We start from the raw sequence: 24719 nt of genomic DNA, 5'->3' as shown, positions 1-24719 counted from the left end.
AGAAGAGAAGAGAAGAGAAGAGAAGAGAAGAGAAGAGAAGAGAAGAGAAACAGACTGAGAGAGAGAGAGAAGAAAGTGAAGAAATGAGAGGAGAGAGGGAGATAAGGGGAAAGGGGAAGGGGAGAGACAGGGAGAAAAACACAGACAGAGAAGTAAATATATAGACAGAGGAGGGTCCTGATGACACGAAGCTCCTACATTGGGATCCTCATTTACTGGAGCTGGAAGATGCCTCACAGAAGAATGCATGCTGAAGTTCGAATCCAAGTTTCACCTTTGGAACAAGCACTGACTCAAATAAACATGTCTTCTTCCCTCTCTCCCTTAGTCCTTCCTTCTTCTTTCCTTCCTTCCCTCTCTGCTTTCCTTCCTTCCTCCGTCTCTCCCTTTCTTCCCTCCTCCCTCTCTTCCTCTCTCTTTTTAAAATTTTTTTTTTTTGCATTTTGGAGGGGGGAAGGTAAGGCAATCAGGGTTAATTGACTTGTCCAAGGTCACACAGCTAGTTTTTGTGTTGTGTCTGAGACTGGATTTGAACTCAGGTCCTCCTGACTCCAGGGCAGGGGTGCTCTATTCACTGTGCCACCTAGCCACCCCCTCCATCCCTCCCTCTCTTACTTCCTCTCTCCCTTCCTCCTCCTTTCCTTCCTGGGTAGATTACCCAGTTCCTCCAGCTCCCAGTTTCTTCTCTCAAAGCCCTCAAACTTTTGTCGAACTCAGGACCCCTGTTCTCTTTCCTGAAAGGGCTTCCAGACACTTTGAGAACCACTTATCTAGGGAAAAGTGATCCGAGTCAGCAGACTCAACTGTGGCCTACTATGCACTTTGAGTTATACTAAAGATAAGATGATCTGTGTGTCGCCTTGGCTACCGGCTCCCAGGGGTAATGGTAGAAGCCAGGGCCATGACACACAGGGCCCAACTGGATAATTCCCAATCCTATAAACCCATTGAGTTAAACAAATATTCGAAGGACACATATGGTAAATTTTGCCTTGTAGTGACCCAAAAGATTCTTTTGGAAGGGTTCATGTCAGTATCACTTACCCCTCGAGGCACAGGCTTGCATTTGGGGCTTAACTGTCCATCCTCCATCTTTAAGCAATCAGTCTGCATGATTGAATACTGGACCTTATAGTTCCACCCATTGACTACCTACAGTTAGAGTAATTGGAAAGGAAATTGCGTTATTAGGCAGAGCTCCATAATGAAGGAGCTTGAATCTATTGTGCATTTTGAGCTGAATTGTTTGTTACTGAATTTATATAGCCACCAAGCTAATAGACTAATTACTGAGATTTCTGTCAAATTTCCCAATTTGCTAAACATTCTCCTCACAATGGTCCTGTGTGGGAGGCGCTGCCAGTGATCATGCCCATCTTACAGATGAAGAAACAGAAGCCCAGAGAGGTAAGCCATCTGCCCATGGCCACACAGCTTATACTGAGATTCAGGCCAATGCTCTATCGACTAGCCTCTCTTTTTTCTGGACTAGACCTCTGACTTCATTGCACGGTGAAGCTGGGCTCCTACTCTGTAACTCAGAGAGCTGGAGAGCTGCCTACAGCACTTGGAGGTTTAAGTGACTCCCCCAGGATCCCAGTCAGTAACAGTGAACCCATCTTCCTGACTCCATGGCTGACACTTTACTAGGTGACACTGTCTCTCTTAAATGCCTGCTATATGCATAGTTCTGGTGATGTCCCAGGATATACCAAAAGCAATGTCACCATCCCTGCCCTCATAGACTAGCACTTTAGTCAAGAGGGCATGGCCCCTGCATGAATCATTAGAATACAAAATAGAGCTTGAGCAAAGATTTTAAAAGTATGTGAAGGGAGAGGTGGGAGGGAGGACAGAGAATGGGGAAAAGCTCCATGAAGGAACAGGCATTTGAACTGGGTCTCAAAGGTTGAAGTCTGGGGAGGATTTGGGGGAGGGAAAGGAATTCTAGAGTCAGGGATTAGGGTGAACAAGAACTTGGAAGTGAGAGAATTTAGGACTTCAAGGGAGAACGGGGTCAGTTGGAAAGGCAGTTTGGTACACAGGATACATGGGAGAAGAGGTGATGTGAGGCAAGGGCAGCAAGCTTAGGGAGCTTGGATTTCATTCCAGATGTAGCAGAAAGCCAGGGAAGGATTTTGAGCAGAGGAAGGATGTAACCAAGACTGAAACAGAAAATTCCATGAGCTTGCAGCAGGATAAGGACCTAGAAGTTCTCCCTTCCCAGCTACTGGGGATGAAGTTAACTGACTGGCCCTATCTTACTTCAATCACAGGGTCAAAACTCAGAGCAGGAAAGAAGCTTTATAGTCACCTAATTCTTAAAAAAAGAATTTAACAGATGAGAAAACTGAGGCCTAGAGAGGTTAAGTCACTGGCCCAGAGATACATGGTTAGCAGGTGAAGGAGGATCGCAAGGCACAACACAGCTTATGCTCATTCTTGTTACTTTGTCTTAGGGAATTGACACTTTGTGACTTGGGTCTCACCTGCTTGAGAGGGGGTAGGGAAGGAAGGAGGAAGAGAGGAAACAGCAAGGTCCTGACAAACTAACCTATTACAGCCCATTGACTTTAGGTTTTGAATAATCTTCATCAGAAAGAGTCTCTCTGGGTCAGAGTAAGGGGAGGTGGCCCTGACCACAGAGTCAGGAGACCTGGTATAATTCATGAGGCTAGGTTGCCTGACATGGGTTAGCATGGTCTAAGCTACTTGGCCCCTGGTTATATCGCCTTCTTTTTATTGTAGCAGGAGTTGCTAACCCAAGAGTCTGTAAACTTTTTTAAAAACATTTTTGCAAATGTGTTTTAATGTAACTGGTGCCCTTGTAATTCTACACATTTGACTTTATGCCTTTTCATAAGGGATGAGATCTCTTCTGAGAAGAGATCCATTGACTTCACCCTCCTGACTGTCCAAGGGTCCAGTACACACAAAAGGATTCTAGGGACAATATTGTTTCAGAAGATCATCTTGAGAAAAGTCAGTCAGTCAACATTCACTTACTAAGTTCCTACTGTGTGCCAGGTACCGTTTATAACCCCGCTGCATTATGGACATTTGAGGATCCAGTGAAGACATGCTGAATTGATAAATAAATCAATTAATCAATATAAACATAAATTCAAAGACTGCTTGTAGGTTACATTATAATGGGGACTCCTTTTGTATATGGGCTAGACTTGTTGGCTGCTGAGGCCCCTCCCAGATCCCCTGTTCTTTTATTCTGTAGTGTAAAGATCAAATTGAAATTTGAAGTGTTTCTGGGCTCTTGTTGGGCAATCAGGACAGTGTATGCCTGCCCCTGTGAAGGAAACTTCAGTACTTGAGTGTTGTGTCTTTGTCTGCACCCACCCTGTCACTCACTCATAAGGCCAGGGAGCCTTTCACAGAGTCCTGGAATCTCAGGGACAAAAGGGCCACCAACAGAGGCCATTCAGGTCCACCTAGACCCAAGCAGAGGTTCCCTTTGCAAACTTTCCATTGTTTCTAGGAAAGGCGTTTCCTTGAAACTTCTCAAACAATTATCTCTCTCTCCGTTCTTTCCTGAAATGTGTGTAGAGAAGGCATTGCCACCACCACACCGAGGTGTGGACAGGTCTCCAAAAAAGCACTTGCTTCCACGAACCTCACATTTGACCTTAATTTCCTTGGCTGTATCGAAGCAAGGAATGCATTCTTGTCCTACTCTTGGGGGAAATCAATCAACAAATATGTTATTAGGTGTCCACCAAAAGCCAGGAACTGAGCTAGGTATGAAGGATAGCAGAGGATTGGTAGCAGGTGTTGGGAGGGAAAGTTGAAGAACAGATCTTTTCCTAGAACACCCTCAGTTCTTGAGATGTCAGTCCACCTGCTGGGTGGTGTCAACCTTAGTCTTCTCCTCCAAGATGCCTACAGGCACAGGATCTCCTTCCATCTTTCCCTTCTCTGCCACAGCTTGACCTTCCTTTCTTTTTCTTTTTTCACTGGTTGCCCCTGGATTGCCTGTTATTTCTGGCCCCACTCCTTTCTTTCTGTCCTGCAGTCCAAATATCTCTTGATGTAGAATATCTTTGTCTTATTTTTCACTGGAATTTTATATTGTAGGAGACCCACAGGGAGTTACTATGTTTCCTCAGTCAGTCTTAACATTGTTCCCATCAACAGTCAGTCCCTCCAGTTTATCCCCTTTCAGCGCTTAATCTCACGTTTTTGATTGACGGGTGGATGAAGACTCGTTCTTCCCTCATTAAGGTAAGTCTCGGTTAGGTTATAGCTTAGGTTAACTTGGAGTGGGGTGAGTTGATTGATTGACTCGATCAACATCCTACTGTTACAGCTATCCAGGCGTAGGTTCTTAAAACCATACATGTAGATACATGAATCCCTGCAGATCAGCCCCTTCTCTGTACCTCAGGGCATTGCCTGAATCACTGAGAAGTTAAGTGATTCTCCCAGTCAGGATGAGTCAGGGGCAGGACTCAAACCCGAATTATTCTAGAACCAATCTTGGATGTGCATCTGCTGTATTATGCTGCCCCTCCATGTAAGCATGCAGATTACGTGTTGGGACACATATCACATATTTTATGTATAGAATTATTGTACATATTTTATCCAGAGTATATATCAGTTATAGAATTAATATAATACATGTGTGTATACATAGACATATGTATGTTGTATGCATATACATATTCACACATGCATATAAAATAGGTATATGTTTTATTATAAGATATTTTATAATTAATTTATTGTCTACCTATTATTTATTAAAAAAATTTTTTTTGCTTTTTTTGGGAGGGCAATTGGGGTTAAGTGACTTGCCCAAGGTCACACAGCTAGTATTTGTGTTAAGTGTCTGAGGCCAGATTTCAACTCAGGTCCTCCTGTCTCTGGGGCCAGTGCTCTATTCACTGCGCCACCTAGCTGCCTCCATTTATTTAAAATTTTAATGAAATATTTCTTATTTGATGACTTTTTAGTAAAATATTTTATCAAAATATATGTATAAAAACTGTATGGAGTGAAGAAGTAAATGACATCCAAACCTGTCTCGAGGCACTCACGACTTCTTTAAGGGCAAAGAGGTGTTCATGATTGGACTTTTCATTAAAAGATTGAAGAGCATGTTTCAAAATTGCTTCCAAATCTGAATTGTTGGTTGGTATGAGATTGAAACATCCAAGGCATGGACGATGAACTGCCACCACTACATCATGAGCTTTATTGAAAGAAGAGAAAAACAAGAGATTAAACCTCAACAGAGTCAGCAAGAAACCATTGTCAGCTTCTGGCTTTCAGACAGATGGGCAGAGGCATAATTAGCAGTCAGGAGTCAGTCCAGAAAGGGGAATTAATATGGGGAATACAGGAAGACACTGCAACCTGACTCCTCCAACATACCTTCTACACAAAGATCTAGAAAATGTGCCAAACCAAGTCCCAACAGGGAAATAAAAACCAAAAATACCATAGCCCAGGTCAGTCTAGAGAGATCAAGACACTGGGGTTGGGATCTGGCCAGGAACATGGCACATAGAGCATCATAGCACGTAGAGACTGAAAGAGAACTGAGCCTATGAAGACAAGAGCAAAAGGCACTGGGGCAGAAAGCAGTCCTAGGGCCTACCCAAACTGGTGCAGGATGAGGAAACAGGTGACAATTGGCAGAAATATCATCCTCTACCTAGCTCTGGGTCTCCTATCACAGATCCTAGGAAGACTGAGAATGACTTGCATTCTTATAAATTTGACTCAGTTCTCTACATATTTGAGAAATGAGGTCTATATCAGAAACATTGACTGTAAAAATTTTTTCATAGTTATGATTATTATGTATTTCCCCCATCCTTTTTACCCATTTATCCTTCTCTCTGTCTGTCTGTCTCTCTCTCTCTCTCTTTCTCTCTCCCCCCATTCCTCCTCAAAATTGTCTTACTTTTTATTCAAGTATTCTTAAATTATCTCTCAGTCTATTTTTCAAGTTAGCTGTTTTTCCTATGGGATATTTCACATTTTTCCTATATTTTCAGTCCTTTGATTTTATGCTATTATTTCTTGATGTCTCCTGGAGTTATTAGATTCCATTTGGCCACTTTTACTTTTTTTCCAAATGCTTTATTAACTTCTGATTTACATTATTCATTTCCACCAGATTTTGAGTTACAAATTTTCTCCCTGTATTTCCCCTACCCACCCCCCCCAAAATAGCAGTCCCACAGGATATCCACTCCTCCAATCTGCTCTCTCCCATATTTTCTCCCATACCCCTTTCAACTTTTCCAGTGGATCTCTATGCCCCAGTGCCGGCATATCTTATTTCCCAATTACATGGACAATAGTATTGATAATAGTACAAACACACACACACACAAACACACCCATATATATATTTGAATATTTGATTTTAAAACTTTGAATTACGGATTCATTCCCTTCCTCCTTGTCACCCACCCTTACTGGGAAGATAAGCAGTTCAGTATAGGATGTACATGTGTGGCTAATGCAAAACAATAACATAGTAGATATATTGTAAAAGACTGAATATATTTCACTCCTCCTATCCCACCTCCCACTTGTTCTATTCTCTACTTTGATCCTGTCCCTTTTCAAAAGTGGGTGCTTCGAACTTCCCTCCCCCCAAGCCTGCCCTCCCTTCCATCATTCCCCCTCTCATCCCCTTCCGCCCCTACTCTCCTGTAGGGTGAGATACCCTATTTAGTGTGGATTTCATTCCCTCCTCAAGCCAAATTCAATGGGAATAAGGTTGACCCATTCCCTTTTGCCTTCCTATTCTTCCCCTCCATTGTAACCATTTCCACTTGCCTCTTCTGTATGAGACAGTTTACCCCATTCTGAATCTCCCCATCTCTTCTCATTATATTTCTCTATCACCTCTTAATTTCACCTTTTAAGTATCATCCCTTCCATTTAAATTGCTCCTGTGCCCTCTATCTATGTATACCTGTAAACATATATACCCACATTTACATATGTATTCATATGCCCATAAACCCTCATATATATATATATATATATATATATATATATATATATATATATATATATTCCTTTCAAATACTAAGAAAAGTTTCATAAGTTACAATTATTGTTTTTCCATGTAGGAATGTCAATAGTTCAACTTTGGTAAGTTCCTTATGATTTCTTTTCCCTGTTTACCTTCTCATGCTTCTCTTGCTTCTTGTATCTGAATGTCAAATATTTTATTCAACTCTGGTTTTTTCACCAAGAATGCTTGAAAGTCCTCTATTCCACTGAATGACCATATTTTCCCCTGAAACTTGATACTCAGTTTTGCTGGGTAGATAACTCTTGGTTTTAATCCCAGCTCCTTTGACCTCTGGAATATCATATTCCAAGCCCTTCGATCCCTCAGTGTAGAAGCTGCCAGATCCTGGGTTATCTTGATTGTGTTTCCACAATATTCAAATTGTTTCTTCCTGGCTATTTGTAATATTCTCTCCTTAATCTGGGAATTCTGGAACTTGGCTATAATATTCCTAGGAGTTTTCTTTTTGGGATCTTTTTCAGGAGGTGATCAGTGCATTCTTTCAACCTCTCTTTTGTCCTCTGATTCTAAAACATCAGGGCAGTTTTCTTTAAGAACTTCCTGGAGCATGATTTCTAAGTTCTTACTTTGATCATGGCTTTCAGGTAGTCCAATAATTTTTAAATTATCTCTCCTGGATCTATTTTCCATGTCAGTGGTTTTTCCCATGAGATATTTCATATTGCCTTCTATTCTTTCATTTGTTTGGATCTGTTTCACAGCATCTTGATTTCTCATAAAGTCATTAAGCTTCCATTTGCTCCAGTCTAATTCTGAAGCCATGATTCTCCTCATTGAGCTTTTGAGATACTTTTTCCATTGGGCAAATTCGATTTTTTAAAGCATTCTTCTCCTCATTGCCTTTTTGATCCTCTTTTGCCATTGGAGTCAGTCTGTTTTTTAAAGTGTTATTTTCCTCAGTCAGGCTGTTGACCCTCATTTCATAATTTTCTTGCATTGTTCTCATTTCTCTTCCCAATTTTTCCTCCACTTCTCTTATCTGCTTCTTAAGGTCCTCTATGGCCTGTAACCAGCTTGTATTTTCCTTTGAAGCTTTTGGTGCAGGAGTTCTGACTTCACTGTCTTCCTCCTGTTCCATGCTTTGGTCCTTTTTGTCCCCAAAATAGGAGTCTAATGTTGGAATTTTCTGTCTGCTTTGTTTTCTTTGCCTGGTCATGTCGCCCCCTCAGTCACTTGACCCCTGGGCTTTTTGCCACAGTAGGACTCTGCCACCAGACAGGGGAGCTTTCGTCCCAAACACTGGGGTTTTCTCAGTTGCTGGAAGTATTAGATGGGTACCTCTGAGGTGTCCACATGCTCTGGCAAGCTGGACACACACCCCAGTACCTCCACCCTAAACTGCAATCCAGATCCAAGCAGGTTAAAGCAAGAGCGATTACCCCTCAGATTGGTGCTTGGTCCCCCTACACTCTGCAGGCCAGGAGCTGAAGCTGATACGTGGCACTGGCTGGCTGTGCCAGCAACTCAGTGGCTTCTCGCCCCGGAGGCAAAAGCCATGCACTTCCACTTACTGGTCACAAAGTCCAGACTGCACTGACCTCTCACTTTGTCCTTTGCATCTATGTGTTGAAAAATCTGGAAATGGCCACAGCTGCTGCTGATCTGGAGTGCCTTTGGCCACAGCTGGTCAGGACTGCCCTAGGGTTAAAGTCTCGGGGTGGGGCTGGGCTTGGCTCCCAGAGCGCTGAGCTGGCCAATTCCTGCCGGCCTGTCTGGCTGTCCTCAGTGGGAGGTTAGCTTCTCTGTGTCATTTTGTGGGTTCTGCATCTCCAAAGTTTGTTTAGAGTCCCCTTTTACATGGATTGGGGAAGGTGGAAGCAGAACCCACTTTTACTTTTTAAGGAATTATTTTCTTTAGTGAGTTTTTGTACCTCTTTTATCAAGCTTTTAATCATTTTTTATCTCTTTCTCTCAGAGCTCCCATTTTCTCTCATTTTTCCTCTACCCTTCTTGTTTCATCATTAATTTTTTTTCTCTTTTAAAAAATCTATTTCTTTAACTCTTCTAGGAATTTTTTTGAGTTTGTGTCCAATTAGCATTTTTCTGTGAGGCTTTGGTTATAGATGATTTCAAGCTGCTGTTTTCTGTGTTTTTATCTTGAATACCCCCTCCCCGTCACAACAACAGTTCTTTATGACTAGATTCTTTTTTATTGTTTGCTCATATTTTCAGTCTATTTCTTGACTTTGAACTTTATGTTAGTGTTGTTTTCTGTTCATTTCTAGTAGGGTACACCAGCCTGAGCTTCTGTTCTTATATGTCTTTCTGAGGCTCTGCAGGTTTTCAGAGCTCACAAAATGATATGATCCAAGGAAAGATATGTTCTCTGCCCTCTTTGTCTGAGCTCTGCAAGTTCCTGAACCAGGTTTGGGTCTATTGACTTGTAAGTGACTGAGTTTCCGTTGTTGTTTGACCTTCATTTTTGAAGAGGAACAATGACTTCACAAAGAACTGTCTTGACTCATGCATGAATTGGATTAAGTGAGGCAAAGTTGCACATAGTCATCAGCATTATTCTCTTTTCCAGAATCATCCAAGTACAGTGGCAAGATAAAAATCAAGATGACTGGAGATGGCCTGGGATACAGTGAATGATGCTGGAATCTTTGGCATCTGAGTAAGCTGTAAGTATTCCACTACAACTGCTTCAGATGCCTTCATGTCTATTGGAACAAATTGTTCTGATTCACCCATTCTGCTAGGTAAGTCTTCACACCCTACTCAACCTTCCCCAACTTGCCAAGATATTTGTGGCCTATTTGTTTTTTTTTAAAGCAATCGGGGTTAAGTAACTTGCTCAGGGTTACAGGGCCACTTGTTTCTGGGTGTGGTGCTGAGTATCTGAGCCTGGATTTGATCCAGGTCATCCCGACACTGGAGCTGGTGCTCTTACTCTCTGAGCCACCTGGCCGCCGCTAAGCAATTGGGGTTGAGTAACTTGCTCAAGGTTACACGGCCAGGGTGGGTGCTAAGTGTCTGAGCCCGGGACTTGATCTCCAGGTCTTCTCAACACTGGAACTGGTGCTCTTACTCACTGTGCTACCTGGCCACCCTGGCCTATTTGTTTATGCTCAACCTGGTTTAGTCCATCTACTGAGATTGTTGGGGTATGTCCACTGGTCATGCCACAGCTTCTTGGAGTCACAGGTGAGAGTTGAATGCCAAGTGGACACCAAAGGTGGATGATCAGCCATGAAAAGGATTTGGCAAGGTCTCACTCCAGAGGGGCTAGTCCACCTTGAACACGCATACATCCCAAACTTAACTTCACTGAGTTTAAGCTGACTGCTGATAGACTCAGTCCACTGGGAGATTCTGTAGATCAACAATGACCGAGATGGAGGCTGCCATTTGGTCTTGGTCTTTTGCCTTGGTTATTCCAATGCTGGATTATGTTCATGGCTAAAGGTTAGAACTGAGAGCCCGCTCTGTTCCTGGACTTAGAGTCACACAGCTAAGTTTCTGAAACTTACTCTTTTCTACCCAGAAAGGGCTCTGCTTACTTGTCTGTGACCACTCATCTCTCCTCTGCATCTGTGACCCAGGTCTGCACGATACGTGACAGGTTTGCCAGATGGTACCCGTACTTGCTCCCAGTGCTCATTCAGGGACCCCCTAGGGATTTTTCTGCCCCAGTGCTTTCTGACTTGGTGCTTTGAATGAACCTCCTTTCAGTTCATGATGCTGGGATGCTCCTTTCTGCTGTTGCCCCACTTTGATCCTACCAAGATCCAACTCCAGTGTCTGCAGACCTTTCTGTCTGTCCTCCTAAGCTTTTATGAGGTGAAAAAATGATTCACTATAATACTTTCTTGACTTTCCTGATTTGAATTTGGTCTGTTGCATTTTCTAAATTGCAGAAAGATATGCTGGATGATATGGACAAAAGTGTTTCCTATTCCTCTGCTATCTTGATCTAGCTGTCTCTGGCATTTCCACTGGCTGTCCCTTGTACCTGGCATATTCTCCCTTCTCCTCTCCATTTCTTGGCTTCTCTGGATTCCTGCAAGTCCTGGGTAAAATTTCACCTTCTGCAGAAAGTCTTTCCCTTTCCCTTTTAATTCTAGCTACTTCTCTTTGTTAATTATTTAAAATTTATCCTTCATATATCTTATTTATATTTATTTATTTGCATGTTGTCTCTCCCTTTAGTCTGTGAACTCCTTAATAACATGGACTTTCTTTTGCTTACTTTGTTTTTGCAGCACTTGGCATAGTGTCTAGCAATACTGTTCAGTAATCAGTCATGTTGCACTCTTCACAACCACATTTGGGGCTTTCTTGGTAGATACTGGAATAATTTGCCATTTCCTTCTCTAACTCATTTTACAGATGAGGAAACTGAAGCAAACAGGATAAAGTCATTTGTCCGGGGTCACACAGCTAGTGAGTGTCTGAGGCCGGATTTGAACTCAGGATGTTGAGTCTTCCTGACTCCGGGCCTGGCACTCTATCCACTGTGTCACCAACTACCCCAATGTACTCCACTAATGTGGAACCCTATAAGGAAAAGTGATATTTGCCCTGTGTGTAACGATTGGGTTAATCACATACCTGGTATGATGTGGCAATTCTGCTCGATGACGTTGAAATCTTTTCCATTCTGACTTTTCACTATGGCTGTGCATTCTCCCTGCTCCTAAACACAAAGAAGGGGCCATGAATCTTCAGCCACAGATTCAGAAACCCACTTAATTGAGAAGAATCTTCTGGCCGTGGATTGAGTGTGGGAGTGACATTGTCATATGTGGACTTAAGGAAGATGACTGGAAGCAGTGTATCAGATGGATGAGAGTGGTGAGAGACTTGAGGCAGGAAGGTGAATTAAGAAGTAATAATTTTGGCCAGAAATAAGGAAGCTCTGAATGAAGGGGACAACTGAGTGAGCAGAGATAAGGGATTCAATGGAAAAGATGTTGGGGAGTGAGAAACAAAATCTGGCAACTTCAACAGGAGACAACAAGGAGTCAAGGATGATGCCAAAGTTATGAAGTTTGAAAACTGATGTCTTCGGCAGAAATAGGGAAGGCTTTAATGAAGAGTTTGATTTTGGGACATGTTGAGTCTGTGGTGTCTCAGAGAAAATCAGTTTGAAATGTCCACTAGATAATCAGTGATGTAGGACTATAACTCAAAGAAGAGACTGGAGTTGGGAATATAAATCTGGGACTCATCTGTATAGAGATGATAATTGAGTTAAGTCAAGGATGTACAGGTAAGTTTCATAATGGAACCTTGAACCTGGATCCTCACTCCAGAGTCAGGGCTTGTCCTACTCTATCACGGGGAGGTATTAAATGAAAACTACTATAAATGGTGAATTTCTGAGCCTGATTCTTCCCAGCTCTGGAAGCACTTTCCCTTCACCAGGATGTGAGCTACCTTAGGACTCCACCTGTTAGACTATCCTTTTGCTTCAAGTGGCTTAGTAATTTAGGGTTCTTACAGGTTATGCCAGTGGAAATCAGCCTCTGGTAAAGCCTACGAAGATGGCAAATACAGATTCAGTGGTAGACTTGTGGTTTCTTTGGACTGATAATCTATGATCCTCCTTATCTGTTGATGCTTAGATTGGCCACCGAGTGATTCATTTTTCAAGCCCAGCCACTCAGGACCTCCTATGAGATTGGTGGGGAGAGGACCCACATGAATGGAATTAGGGAGTCTCCACATATTGAAAGGCATGACCAGAGACATCATTCTTAAGTGCTTTACCATTTCCTTCTCCAGCTCATTTTCTGATGAGGAAACTGAGACAAACAAGGTTAAGAGACTTGCCTGGGGTCCTACAACCAGCATCTGAGACTGGATTTGAACTCAGGAAGATGAATCTTCCTGACTCCAGGCCTGACACTCCATCCATGTGCCACCATTAAACCATTATATAATAGGCCAGCAAGAAATCTAGTCCCCAAATCCTAGTTTTTGGCCTAGTTTCTGAGCATTGCTGATATCCCCAGCAAGGGAAAGAAGCTAGTACCCTCATCAGGCCTTTAGGCAGCAGTCACCAATTTCCTGACCTTTAAACCCAATCTTCTGCCTTCTACATTGTTGTAACATTGACCCCTTCATCACTTCCCCTTCAACCTTGCCTAAAGGCATGGCATACAACAAAAGTCATAATAGTCATTTGACCACAGAGAAAAAAAAATCCATTTAACTTTGAAAATAGACCACTCAAATGCTTTTTAAGTCTGTCCTTCTTTGGGTGGGTCCTGTAAGACCAAGTGGAAGGGTTTTCTTCCCTTCTCTCACCAAACCGGAAATTGCAAAGGGAAAAGGAGATGGATAGAGAGTAAAGTAATTTTACCCTATTTGCAGAATCTTTGTAATGACATTCTTTCCAGTTTTTGCCTGTTCCGATCATGCAGTTGCTCTCTTGGATTTCGTAGGTTATTGCAAAGGTGTGTTCACTGGAGTCCTACAGGAAATGACAGATGGACATTGTGTTGGGATGGAGCAAAAGGCCAAAGTTCAGAGAGCGCCCAATCCCAGGGTTTCATTAGGAGTATATCACCACACTTCTGCCTCAACTTTGATTGAATGGTCTGGTTCAAGTTCTTGGCTGGTCTTACATTCATAGAACATGAGCACTCTATTCCAATCCCTTAATACGCTATCCTCAGTTCTTGTATTGTATTTACCTGTTTTCACATTGTTTCCCCTCAGTAGAATATAAGGTCCCAGAGGGCAGGGCCCATTTAATTTCTGACTTTGGATCCCCAGCACCTTGCATAGCCCCTGGCAACAGTAACCAGTTAATAAAAGTTGGTTGAGTCGAATTAAAAATCAGGTAATTCAACCATCTCATTTAGTAGGTGAGGAAATTGAGGTCCAGAAAAGAGAAGGGATTATTTGATCAAGGTCTAGAACTCCAGCACTCCTCATTCATAGCACAGCACTCATCTCTTTACATCAGGCCAACTCATTTGTCCTCCTTAAGCCACCACTTGATCAATCCCGCCTCTGTTAATTCCCCAATCACGTTTGATTTAAAAGTTTCATGTTATTATTTGGCTTGTTTTTTCTTTTTCCTTTAGTGGTGAGGGAGGTGGGAAGGAAAGAAATGAAATATTTGCCAATTAGAAAAATGAAACAATTTTTAAATTTTGAATAAATAAATCAGTGATTGATAAAGTAGCACCTTAGATTCTCTCCATGTCTCAAACATTTGGGTGACTGTGAAGCTGTAGTCTCTGAAAAAGCATTCTTGGGGCTGGGGTGGGGGGACATTCTAAAAATGTTTTTTAAATGTCTTTTTAAAAACTTGTTTGAAGTGGTGGGAAGATTTTGGACAGGGAATAAGGACCCCAGGATTCTAACTTCCACACTATCCCTCTTTAATTCTGTGACCTTAAGAAGCAATCTTCCCCTCTCCTAGGCATCAGTTTCATCTGCAAATGATGGGGTGACTCTAGATGTCTCTAAGTTCCCTTTTATCCCTAACATTCTATAACTCTGTAACTCTAGTGTAACTGTCCCATGGTCTGGTTGCATGACATGGGACAAATCTCTAGTTCTCTCCATTTGCCAACATGAATGAAGCATCAATTTGGTTCCATTCCTTAGCACTTTGTTTGTCAAAAAAAAAAAAAAAGAATAGCCAAGGATTTCCCTATAGATACCATGACAATGAATTGGCAACTAAAATCTGGTAGACCCGCCTGAGGTATCCTTATAAGGAAAGGCAGTGCCAAAACAATCATTTAGCTGTATGTTTGTTTTGAATAGCATTGACTCATGGTTTTTCTGTTCAGGATATATGCCCTCCAGGCACTTTATCAGCCTGAAGAAGCTCCCAGCATCCATTAATTGTTTCTCATCTGGCATCCTGTTCATGTTTGTCCAAGAAAACTACATCCTGGAATACATGGAATTGGCATGACTCAGTTGAGCTGCCTTTCCTTTTAAGAGATTGGTTCAGAAGCCTCTTCTTTTTTTCATTCAATTAACTAACATCATCTAACACAATGGACACAAGGTCAGGAAATATTTTTATGCCAAAAATAACTTATTCAACAACAAAATAATTGAAACAGAGCATTTATAATGATTATATATATGTATGTGTATATATATATATATATATATAATTTATCAAATGATAAAGCTTGGCCCCAGGGAAGAGAGGCATCCAAATTTATTGACTAGGAAAATACAATCCTGGCAAGGCCAAGCATTGTTGGATTTTTATTGGAATCCCCAGTACTTGGGCAATGCTTTAAACATAAGATGTTCTTAACAGTTTTTTGTTGTTTTGTTTGTAATTGAATTGACCTGGAGTCAAAGGAACTGGGTTCAAATCTTGCCTCTGTGTGACTTTCGGAAAGTCACCTCACCTCTTTGGGTCACAGTTTCATCATGCATCACATGGAAGAGGGTTTGAAATAGATGCTCTCTAAGATTCCTTTCAGCTCTTATCTAGACATTTTATAAAATATAGCAAGTACCTATTAGAGAAACATGGACCTTCCACAACAAGCCTTCTAACATTTTGCAATAAAAGTGCTAAAGTGTTCCTCTTTTGGTGACTAAATAATCTAATCCTAAAGAATGGACAGAGAATAAATTCTAGAACAATCAATAATTTCATTAAAGAGAATGACAATAATTAGATAACATCCCAAAATTTGTGAGATGCAGCAAAAGAGTACTTGGAAAAAATTATATTTTTAAATCTATACATCTATAAAAGAGAGAAAAAGCAAATCAATGAATTGGGCATACAATTTTAAAAGCCTAGAAAAAGAACAAAATTTAAATTCCCAATTAAACAACAAAATGGAAATAATTGAGAATCTACCTGCCAAGACAAACCCAGAGATTATATTAGCACAATTATGAAACACTTCACAGAAATAAAGACAAATCTAAACAATTGGAGAAATATTAATTTTTATGGGTAGGCTGATTCAATATAATAAAAATGACAATTCTACCAAGTTAGTTTATTTATTCAGTACCATTCCAATCAAACTACCAAATAATTATTTTGTAGAACTAGAAAAATAGTAACAGAATTCATCTGGAAGAACAAAAGATCGAGAATACCAATGAAATCAATGAAAAAAATGTGAAGGAAAGTCGCCTAGCTGTTTCAGATTTTTATTTATATTATAAAGTGATAATCAGGAAAACAATCTTGTGCTGGCTAAGAAATAGAGTGGTGGATCAGTGGAATATATCAGGTACGCAATACACAGTAATGAATCACCATAATAATCTAGTATTTGAAAAACCCAAAGACCCAAGCTTTGGAGGTAAGAATTCACCATTTGACAAAAATTGCTGGGAAAACTGGAAAGCAGTTTGGCAGAAATTAGGTATAGACCAACATCTCACACCAAATACCAAGACACAGTCAAAATGTATAAATGATTTGTATATAAAGGATGATATCATAAGTAAATTAGGGGAGCATGGAAAAAATGTACCTGTAAGATCTATAAAGGAAGAATTTATGACCAAACAAGAGATAGTAAGGATTACACAAAGCAAAATAGATCAATTTAATTGCATTAAATAAACAGGCTTTTGCACAAACAACACTAATCCAGTCAAAATCTGAAGGAAAATCGGAAACTGGGAGAAAAAAATTTATAGCAAGTTTCTCTGCTTAAGGTCTCATTTCTCAAATATATAGAGAACTGGGTAAAATTTATAAATATAAGGGCCATTCCCCAATTGATAAACAGTCAAATGATATGAACAGGAAGTTTCAGAAGAAGAAGTCAAAGTTATCAATAGGCATATATAAAAATGCTATAAATAATTATTGATTAGAGAAATGGAAATTAAAACAACTCTAAGGTACCACATCACACCTATCAGATTGGCTAACATGACAGAAAAGGAAAATGACAACTTCACCAACAGTGTATCCATGTCCCAATTTTTCCAACATTTGCCATGTTCCTTTTCTGTCCTATTAGCCAATTTGATAGGTGTGAGGTGGTACCTCAAAGTTGTTTTAAATTTGCGTTTTTTCTAATCACTAGTGATTTAAATCATTTTCTTCACATCACTATATATTGCTTTGATATCAGTTGGGAAGTGCCTTGTATCCTTGTAAATCCGACTCAGTTCTCTATATGTTTGAGAAATTAGGCCCTTATCAGAAACATTAGCTATAAAGATTGTTTCCCAGCTTTCTGCTTTCCTTCTTATCTTGGTTGCACTGGTTTTGCTTGTGCAAAACCCTTTTAATTTAATATAGTCAAAATTATCCATTTTACATTTCATAATGCTCTATATCTCTTGTCTGGTCATAGATTCTTTCCTTCTCTATAGATCTGACAAGTAAACTATTCTTTGCTCTCCTAACTTGCTTATGGTACCACCCTTTATGTCTAATTCATGTACTCATTTTGAACTTATTTTGGTATATGATGTAAGATGTTGGTCTATACCCGGTTTCTGCCACATGGTTTTCCAGTTTTCCCAGAATGTTTGTCAAGTCATGAGTTCTTCTTTTTTTTTTTTTTTTTGAGCAATCGGGGTTAAGTAACTTGCTCAAGGTTACACAGCCAGTTATTTCTGGGTGTGGTGCTGAGTGTCTGAGCCCAGGATTTGATCTCCAGGTCGTCCCAACACTGGAGCCGGTACTCTTACTCACTGAGCCACCTGGCCGCCCCTAAGCAATTGGGGTTAAGTAACTTGCTCAAGGTTACACGGCCAGGTGTTTCTGGGTGGGTGCTAAGTGTCTGAGCCCGGGATTCGATCTCCAGGTCTTCTCAACACTGGAGCCGGTACTCTTACTTGCTGTGCTACCTGGCCGCCCCCAAGTCATGAGTTCTTATCCCAGAAGGTGGGTCTTTGGGTTTATCAAACACTAGGTTACTCTTATTATTTATTACTATTTTGTGTACCTAATCTATTCCACTGATCAGTCACTCTATTTCCTAGCTGATACCAGAAAGTTTTGATGATTACCACTTTATAATATAGTTTGATATCTGCTATGGCTAGGTCACCTTCCTTTGCATTTTTTTTTTCATTAACTACCTGGATATTCTTGACCTTTTTTTCCAGATAAATTTTGTCATTTTTTTCTAGCTCTATAAAATAATTTTTGGTAGTTTGATTGTTATGGCATTAAATTAGTACATTAATTTCAGTGAAATCATCAACATTATTATATTAGCTCACCCTACCTCTAAGTAATTGATATTTTTCAATTGCATAGATCTGACTATTTCTGTGAAAAGTGTTTTATAATAGTGTTCATAAAGTTACTGGGCTTGTCTTTATAGGTGGCCCCCCAGGTATTTTTTATTGTCTACAGTTATTTTAAATGGAATTTCTCTTTCTATCTCTTGCTGCTGGGATTTGTTGGAAATATATAGAAATGTTGATGATTTGTGTGGGTTTATCTTATATCCTGCAATTTTGCTAAAGTTGTTAATTATTTCAAGTAGGTTTTTAGTTGATTCTTTAGAATTCTCTAAGTATACATATCATCTGCAAAGAGTGATAGTTTTGTTTCCATATTGCCTGGTCTAATTTTTTGAATTTCTGTTCTTATTGTCATGGTTAATATTCTAGTACAATATTGAATAATAATGGTGATAATATTTGGAAGGCTTCTAGCTTATCCCATTAATATAATGCTTATTGATTATTTTTTAATAGGTATTAAATTACTTTAAGGAAAGCTCCCTTTATTCCTGTGCTTTTTAGTTGTTTTTTTTTAATAGGAGCAGGTACTATATTTTGTCAAAAAAAATTTTCTGCATCTATTGAGATAATCATATGAGATTTCTGCTGTTTTTTTAAATTGATATGGTCAATTATATTGCTGGGTTTCCTAATGTTGATTCTTGGCATAAATACCACCCAGTCATAGTGGAGGATCCTCGTGATATGTGGCCATGATCTTCTTACTAGTGTTTTCTTTAAAATTTTTGCATCTTCATTAGGAATATTGGTCTATAGTTTTATCTCTTCCAGCATTAGGTCTTAGCACTAAACCAAAGGGATTTTTTATTGCTTTGCTATTTATTTGTTTTTATTTTTCAGCATTCACTTTAATAAGATTTTGAATTCTAAATTCACCCCCTTGCTCCCTGTCCCCCTCCCCGAGATGTCATGCAATGGTATAGGCTATCTATGTACAATCACGTTAAACATATTTCCACCTTAGTCATGTTGTGAGAGAAGAATCAGAACAAGAGGGAAAAACCACAAGAAAGGAGAAAAAGAGAAAATAGTCTGCTTCAGTCTGCCTTCAGACTTCATAGTTCTTTCTCTAGATGTGGATAGCATTTTCCATCATGAGTCAAAGAAATTTTTTAAAAAAGGAAAAGGATCTATATAGAGAAAATATTTATAACAGCTCTTTTGTGGTTGCAAAGAATTGGAAATCAAGGGGATGCCCATCAATTGGGGAATGGCTGAACAAGTTGTAGTATATGACTGCAATGAAATACTACCGTGCTATGAAGAATGATGAGCAAACAGATTTCAGAAAAACCTGGGAAAATTTATATGAACTCATGCAAAGTGAAGTGAACAAAACTAGGAGAACATTGTACACAGTTATCACAATATTGTAATGATGATCAACTGTGAAAGACTTAGCTTCTCTGATCAAGACAATGATCCAAGATAATCCCAAAAGACCCATGACAAAAATAAATGCTATCCACCTCCAGAAAGAGCTGGTGAACTCTGAAAGCACATTGAAATATGCTTTTTCAACTTCATTTATTTTATTTTATTTTGTTTGTATTTTCTTTTGCAACATGGTTAATATGAAAATGTTTTGTATGATTTCACGCATACAATTGATATCAAATTGCTCCCTTAAGGAGGAGGGGAGCAGAAGAGAGGGAGAGAATTTGGAACTCAAAATTTTTCAAAATGATTAGTATTTTTATATGGAATTGGGAAATATTTAATGAAATAAATAAAAATAAATTTTAAAAATTACAGTCACCATATGCCTATAGTATGGTAATCCCATCCAGTCTGATCCAATCAAAATCTAATAAGCATTTGTGAAATGACTACTATGTGTGCTGGGTATTCAAAGACAAAATTAAAAGTTGTCTTTGACCCTCAAGGAGTTTACACACTCCTGTGAAGGTACATTGGATTAACAGATTACATGTGCATAATCCTGGGAGGGAAGTGTTAGGGGTTAAACTAAAAACTAGGGGGATCCAGAAAGGCTTCCTATAGGAGGCAGCAGATGGATTAAGTCTGAAAGTAAGCTTGGGATTCTGATAGGAAGAAGTGATGAGGCTGAGTCCTCCAGAACTTCCAGAGAAGCAGACTGTACAACCTCATAGAGGTAGGATGATATGCCAAGTTCAAATAAAAGCCAAGTGGGACAGTTTGGTTGGACCACTGAGGGTAAAAAAAAATGAATAATATGCAATCTATTTGGAAAGGCAGACTGGAGCTAGATTGTGAGGAGGCTTTCAGGCCAGTCAGAAGAGTTTCTGTTTCATCCTAGAGGCAAATGGAACTCCTCCAGGTGGGGAGCACCATTATCAGACCTGTGCTTGCACATTAGAATTTTGGTAGTAGATAAGAAATGATGAGCAGGCAGACTTCAGAAAAACCTGGAAAGACTTACATGAACCGATGCTGAGTGAAGGGAAGAAAACCAGAACATTGTACACAGTAACAGCAACATTATACAATGACTAGCTCTTCTCAGCAATGCAAGGATCTAAAACAACTCCAGAAGAATCATGAAAAATGCTCTCCACACCCAGAAAAAGCACTTGGGAGTCTAAATGCAGATGGATGCATACTATTTGCTCTCTTTTTTGTTTTTTTTTCTTCTTTCTTGTGGTTCCGTCCATTGGTTCTGATTCTTCACAACATGACTACTGTGAAAATATGTTTAATATGAATGTATATGTGGAGCCTGTATCAGATTGTATGCCATCTTGGGGAGTGAGGAGGGGAGGGAGGAGATGAAAATTTAGAACTCAAAATATGGAAGTGGATGTTCAAAATTAAGAATAAAATAAAACTAAATATAAAATAAATAAGAAAAGCACTTTGTAAATTGTAAACCATTACTTAAATGTGAGCTACTGTTACTTTTAAAAGTATAAAATAGTGTAACAAAATATTTTTAAAAGAAAAAAAGGAATTTTGGTAGCAGGGTAGAGGACAGCCAGGAGAGGAAAGAAAATGAAAATCAGGATTCCAATTGGGTAACTTTGACAACAGTCACTCTAAGAGAGAGCACAGAACTAAAGGAGATGGGTAGCCACATGAGTGGAAAGAAGGGTATGGACCCAAGAAATTATGGAGGCAAAATCAAGAAGACTTAGCAACAGCTTACCTATGTGCAGGGAGGGAGAGAGGAGGAGCTGAAGAGAACTCCCACCTTCTAACCCTGGGTGCTACGAGGGATGGTGGTGCCCAAAACAGAAAGAAGAGTGGGTGTGGAGGCTGGGCTGGACATTGGAGGAGCACTGGGGAATGAGGGCACGGAGGTGCCACAGAGGGACAGAAACTGAGGCCCTGGGCATTATCTTACCAGCACAGGACAATCAGCAAACAGAGCCCAGGAAGTGGCCACAAAGGTCACTCACTCACCATCAGCGAGGCTGTCATTATTCGGTACAGGACAAACTGGGGGCCAGATGACTGTTGGTTATTGTAGTTCGTCAATGCTGCATCCACAGCTTGGAAGACATCATTATCCTCACAGGCAACATCCTTCCCCTGAGACTCAACCTGGACACTCAGCTGGCTGGCCACGAGCAGGAGGACCTCAGCTAGCTTCATTCTGAGCTGCTTACCAACTCCCTGAGTGCTGAGGGAGCTGTCCCCAGGGCGGCCAAGACTGAGGATAAATCCTCTCCAACCCCGGCCTTCTTTCTCCTCCTGCTCTTTCTGTGTGTCTTTCTCTCCCTCTCCCTCTGGTCTTTCCTGTTGATTTGTTTTTTTTTTTTAATCACCACAAAAGAGTAGCTTCATTGCTCTGCTTGGATGGCATGGCTAGGTTCCTGGGGCTACACAGTTTGCAGTATTCAGAGAGCATGAACACCCCCACCCACCCCCTGCCAGCTCCACCCCCACCCCCAGTTTAGCCAAACAGTTTATGTTGAAATCATTGCAACACAGAGGTTGTTGTCCCGGCTCAGGGACCGGGCTTTGCTAACTCCCCACCAAGCTGGGGCCAGTTCCCAGAAAGGCTCTTGGAAATATGTCCTGGCAGCTTTGGGAAGGTTCTGGTTCAGTGACCTGGGAGGGAAGCAAAGAAAGCCATCTCAGAGGCAGGACCTCCTCAGTGAGCAGCCCCAGGTCAGCCACCCTTGCCACTGGGGAGCAGCAGAGCTGCCCAGAAGCTGCTCACCTAGTGGGTGTCTTCCAGCAGACCACACCTCAGGCAGCATTGAGGAGTTTCACCCTAAGCAGGGACACAAGGGAGGCAGAGACATCCATTGCTCCTCCTGCTGCTGTAGCTGCTGCCCCCTCCACACTGCAGGCCCTGGGGGGGTGGAGCACATCCCTGGGCATTTGGCATCCAGGACAAAACAACATAAACACCCCCCTTTGGTTTGGGGGAGGGGGCTGCAGACACCTCTCAGAGGCATGAGAGAGAGATTCTGAGGCACTCTGAGGCTGATGCTGGGAGAAGTCCCCCTCCCCCAAGAGACCATTTGAGCACTTCTGATTTAAACTGACCTGCTTAGAGTCCACAGGACTTGGATTTGCATCCTGTCTTAGACACTAGTGCCTCTCTGTGTTAATAACAGCTGCTATTTCATAGCTTTATTGGGAGGGCCAAGTAAGGTAACTTGGATTGAATTTTGCAAACCTTAAAATACTATAAATGTTAGGAACTAGCTTCCCCCCCTCCTCCATTTGATATCCAAGAAGTCTCAGTGCTTTCAATGGTGGAAAATCAGCCCTTTTAATGAACAGATGAATACTGCTGAGAGAGGGAATGAAAAGGGAGCTTGAAGTCACACCCTCTCCCCTAAGTCTCATGGTAAAGCTGGAGGAGACTTTGGGGATCACCTAGTACATGTGCTCAATCTTACAAAAGAGGAAACTGAGGCAAGAGAGTGTAGGTGATTTGTCCAAGGTCACACAGGAAGGTTCATTGAACTCTTATTGAAACTGGGGCTGACCTGAGACAGAGTTAAATAGATCCCAAATCTCCCAGAATGGGCCTTAGAGGCTAACTTCTCCAGCCCCATCTTTTTCTAGAGGTCCAAGATTAGTGTCCTAATAGGACCCAAGATTCAGGTCTCTGGGCTTCCAGCTAACCTGGCTCAATTTGGTACACCTTGAGGGTTATAGAAGGATCCCCCTTCCACAAGGGCAGCTTCTGGTGGCATACCTCGTGAGAATTGCTAAGCAGGGATGAAATCTCCAGGCCCTCCAGGTGGTACCTGACCTTCCAGCCTACCCCCTCCCCATAAAGGTTAACTAGCTCGAGAGGGTCAAACGTCAAGGCAAATAAATGTCAGCAGCATGGAGTAGGAGGAGGCATGACCTCCCAGAAGGGCATGGCCCTCCTGCAGGGACTGCTGATCTGGCTCTCTCCCCTTCCTTGTCCAGCCCTGAAGTGCCTCCTTACCCAGAGCATTTTCCCCAGCCTGGAATCCATGCTTTCAGCCCGACTTTCTTTCCTAACCCCTCAGAAAAGTTTGATAATGTGGAGAAAACAACCTGGAGGCAGACCCAAAGGTAATAGCAATAAAGGCACAAGCACTGTCTTCTCTGTCCCCATCAAAGACCTACTCTTTCTACAGGCTCACTGTGGGGAGCCTCTGCCCAGGATACCACTGCTCCTCTCAACGGTGCCTTCCTCTCCCCCAAAAGTCAGATGGACTGTGACGCGGGCCCTAAAGGGCCACCAGACGAACACACTGAAGAAACCAGCTCACTGGCTACTCACTGAGACAAGGCTGACCTTCCTTCCCTACCCCAGCCCAGAACTGACTGGCCTGGAAAACTCCCAGGAGATGATGAAACAGTGAGATCCTGCTAAGCCTCCACTCTTCCCAGTGAGTCACTAGCTCAGCTTGGCCATAGAAGCAGCCACACTCCACTTCTTCTCCTCCTACCTACCCCAGCCCCATCTACACACCTTCAGGCCCAGCCCCTACCTTGTGCCATTGGGCACTTTGATGGAATATTTCTGAGGTCTGGGAAATGGGGGGTGGTGTGCTCAGTTTGGGGGAGAGAGGAGCTATGTCAATTTAATGGATTGGTTATTAACTAAACTCCCGCCCCCACAGTCTCCATCTGTTTGCTGAAAGGGTTATTAATCCACCAGTTCCACCCCCACGACCATGCAGTAATCAGGCTTCTTAAACTCCAGTTACAGGAAGAAAATTCAAAACAACAGCAAAAACCCATTAACCCAGTCATTGAATTACTGAATGTCCTGGGATTGGAAAAGGGAAGGAAGGAGAATCTTGAGTCATTTGTGGGCCAGGGTGCTCATTTTCTCTTTTTATGCCTTTGGACAGCAAGAGATATTTACTCCAACAGAATCTGGTTAATGTTCTCTACAAGGCAACAGGTATAGACAGTGGAATGAGTATTGAACCTGGAGTTAGGGGAGACTTGGCTTCAGATGCTGCTTCTGACACTGGTTATGTGACCATGAGTAAATCACTAAAACCCTCTGAGCCTTGCTTTCATCTTCTGTAAA

The 24719-nt window shown here is 41.3% G+C and overlaps 1 protein-coding gene across 1 annotated transcript in view; it reads right to left on the bottom strand.

Annotated features, from left to right (window-relative positions):
- KNG1 (kininogen 1) overlaps window positions 1–22050 on the bottom strand; it is a 32243-nt gene extending 10193 nt beyond the window's left edge. Inside the window, exons 1-5 of the mRNA XM_069083647.1 lie at window positions 21641–22050; window positions 13389–13499; window positions 11633–11717; window positions 5037–5209; window positions 1045–1152 (exon numbers count right to left, since the gene is read on the bottom strand). Of these exons, the coding sequence (XP_068939748.1) occupies window positions 1045–1152; window positions 5037–5209; window positions 11633–11717; window positions 13389–13499; window positions 21641–21832 (669 nt within the window). The 5' untranslated portion in view covers window positions 21833–22050. The remainder of the gene's footprint in view (window positions 1–1044; window positions 1153–5036; window positions 5210–11632; window positions 11718–13388; window positions 13500–21640) is intronic.
- Window positions 22051–24719: the final 2669 nt, after the last annotated feature.

The sequence above is a fragment of the Petaurus breviceps genome, unplaced genomic scaffold (assembly GCF_028583685.1).
Source record: "Petaurus breviceps papuanus isolate PSGF00001 unplaced genomic scaffold, PetGlider_PUasm1.0 173, whole genome shotgun sequence".
NCBI lineage: Eukaryota > Metazoa > Chordata > Mammalia > Diprotodontia > Petauridae > Petaurus > Petaurus breviceps.
Note: the sequence above shows the minus strand (reverse complement) of the source record. Positions and strands in the feature narration are given on the sequence as shown.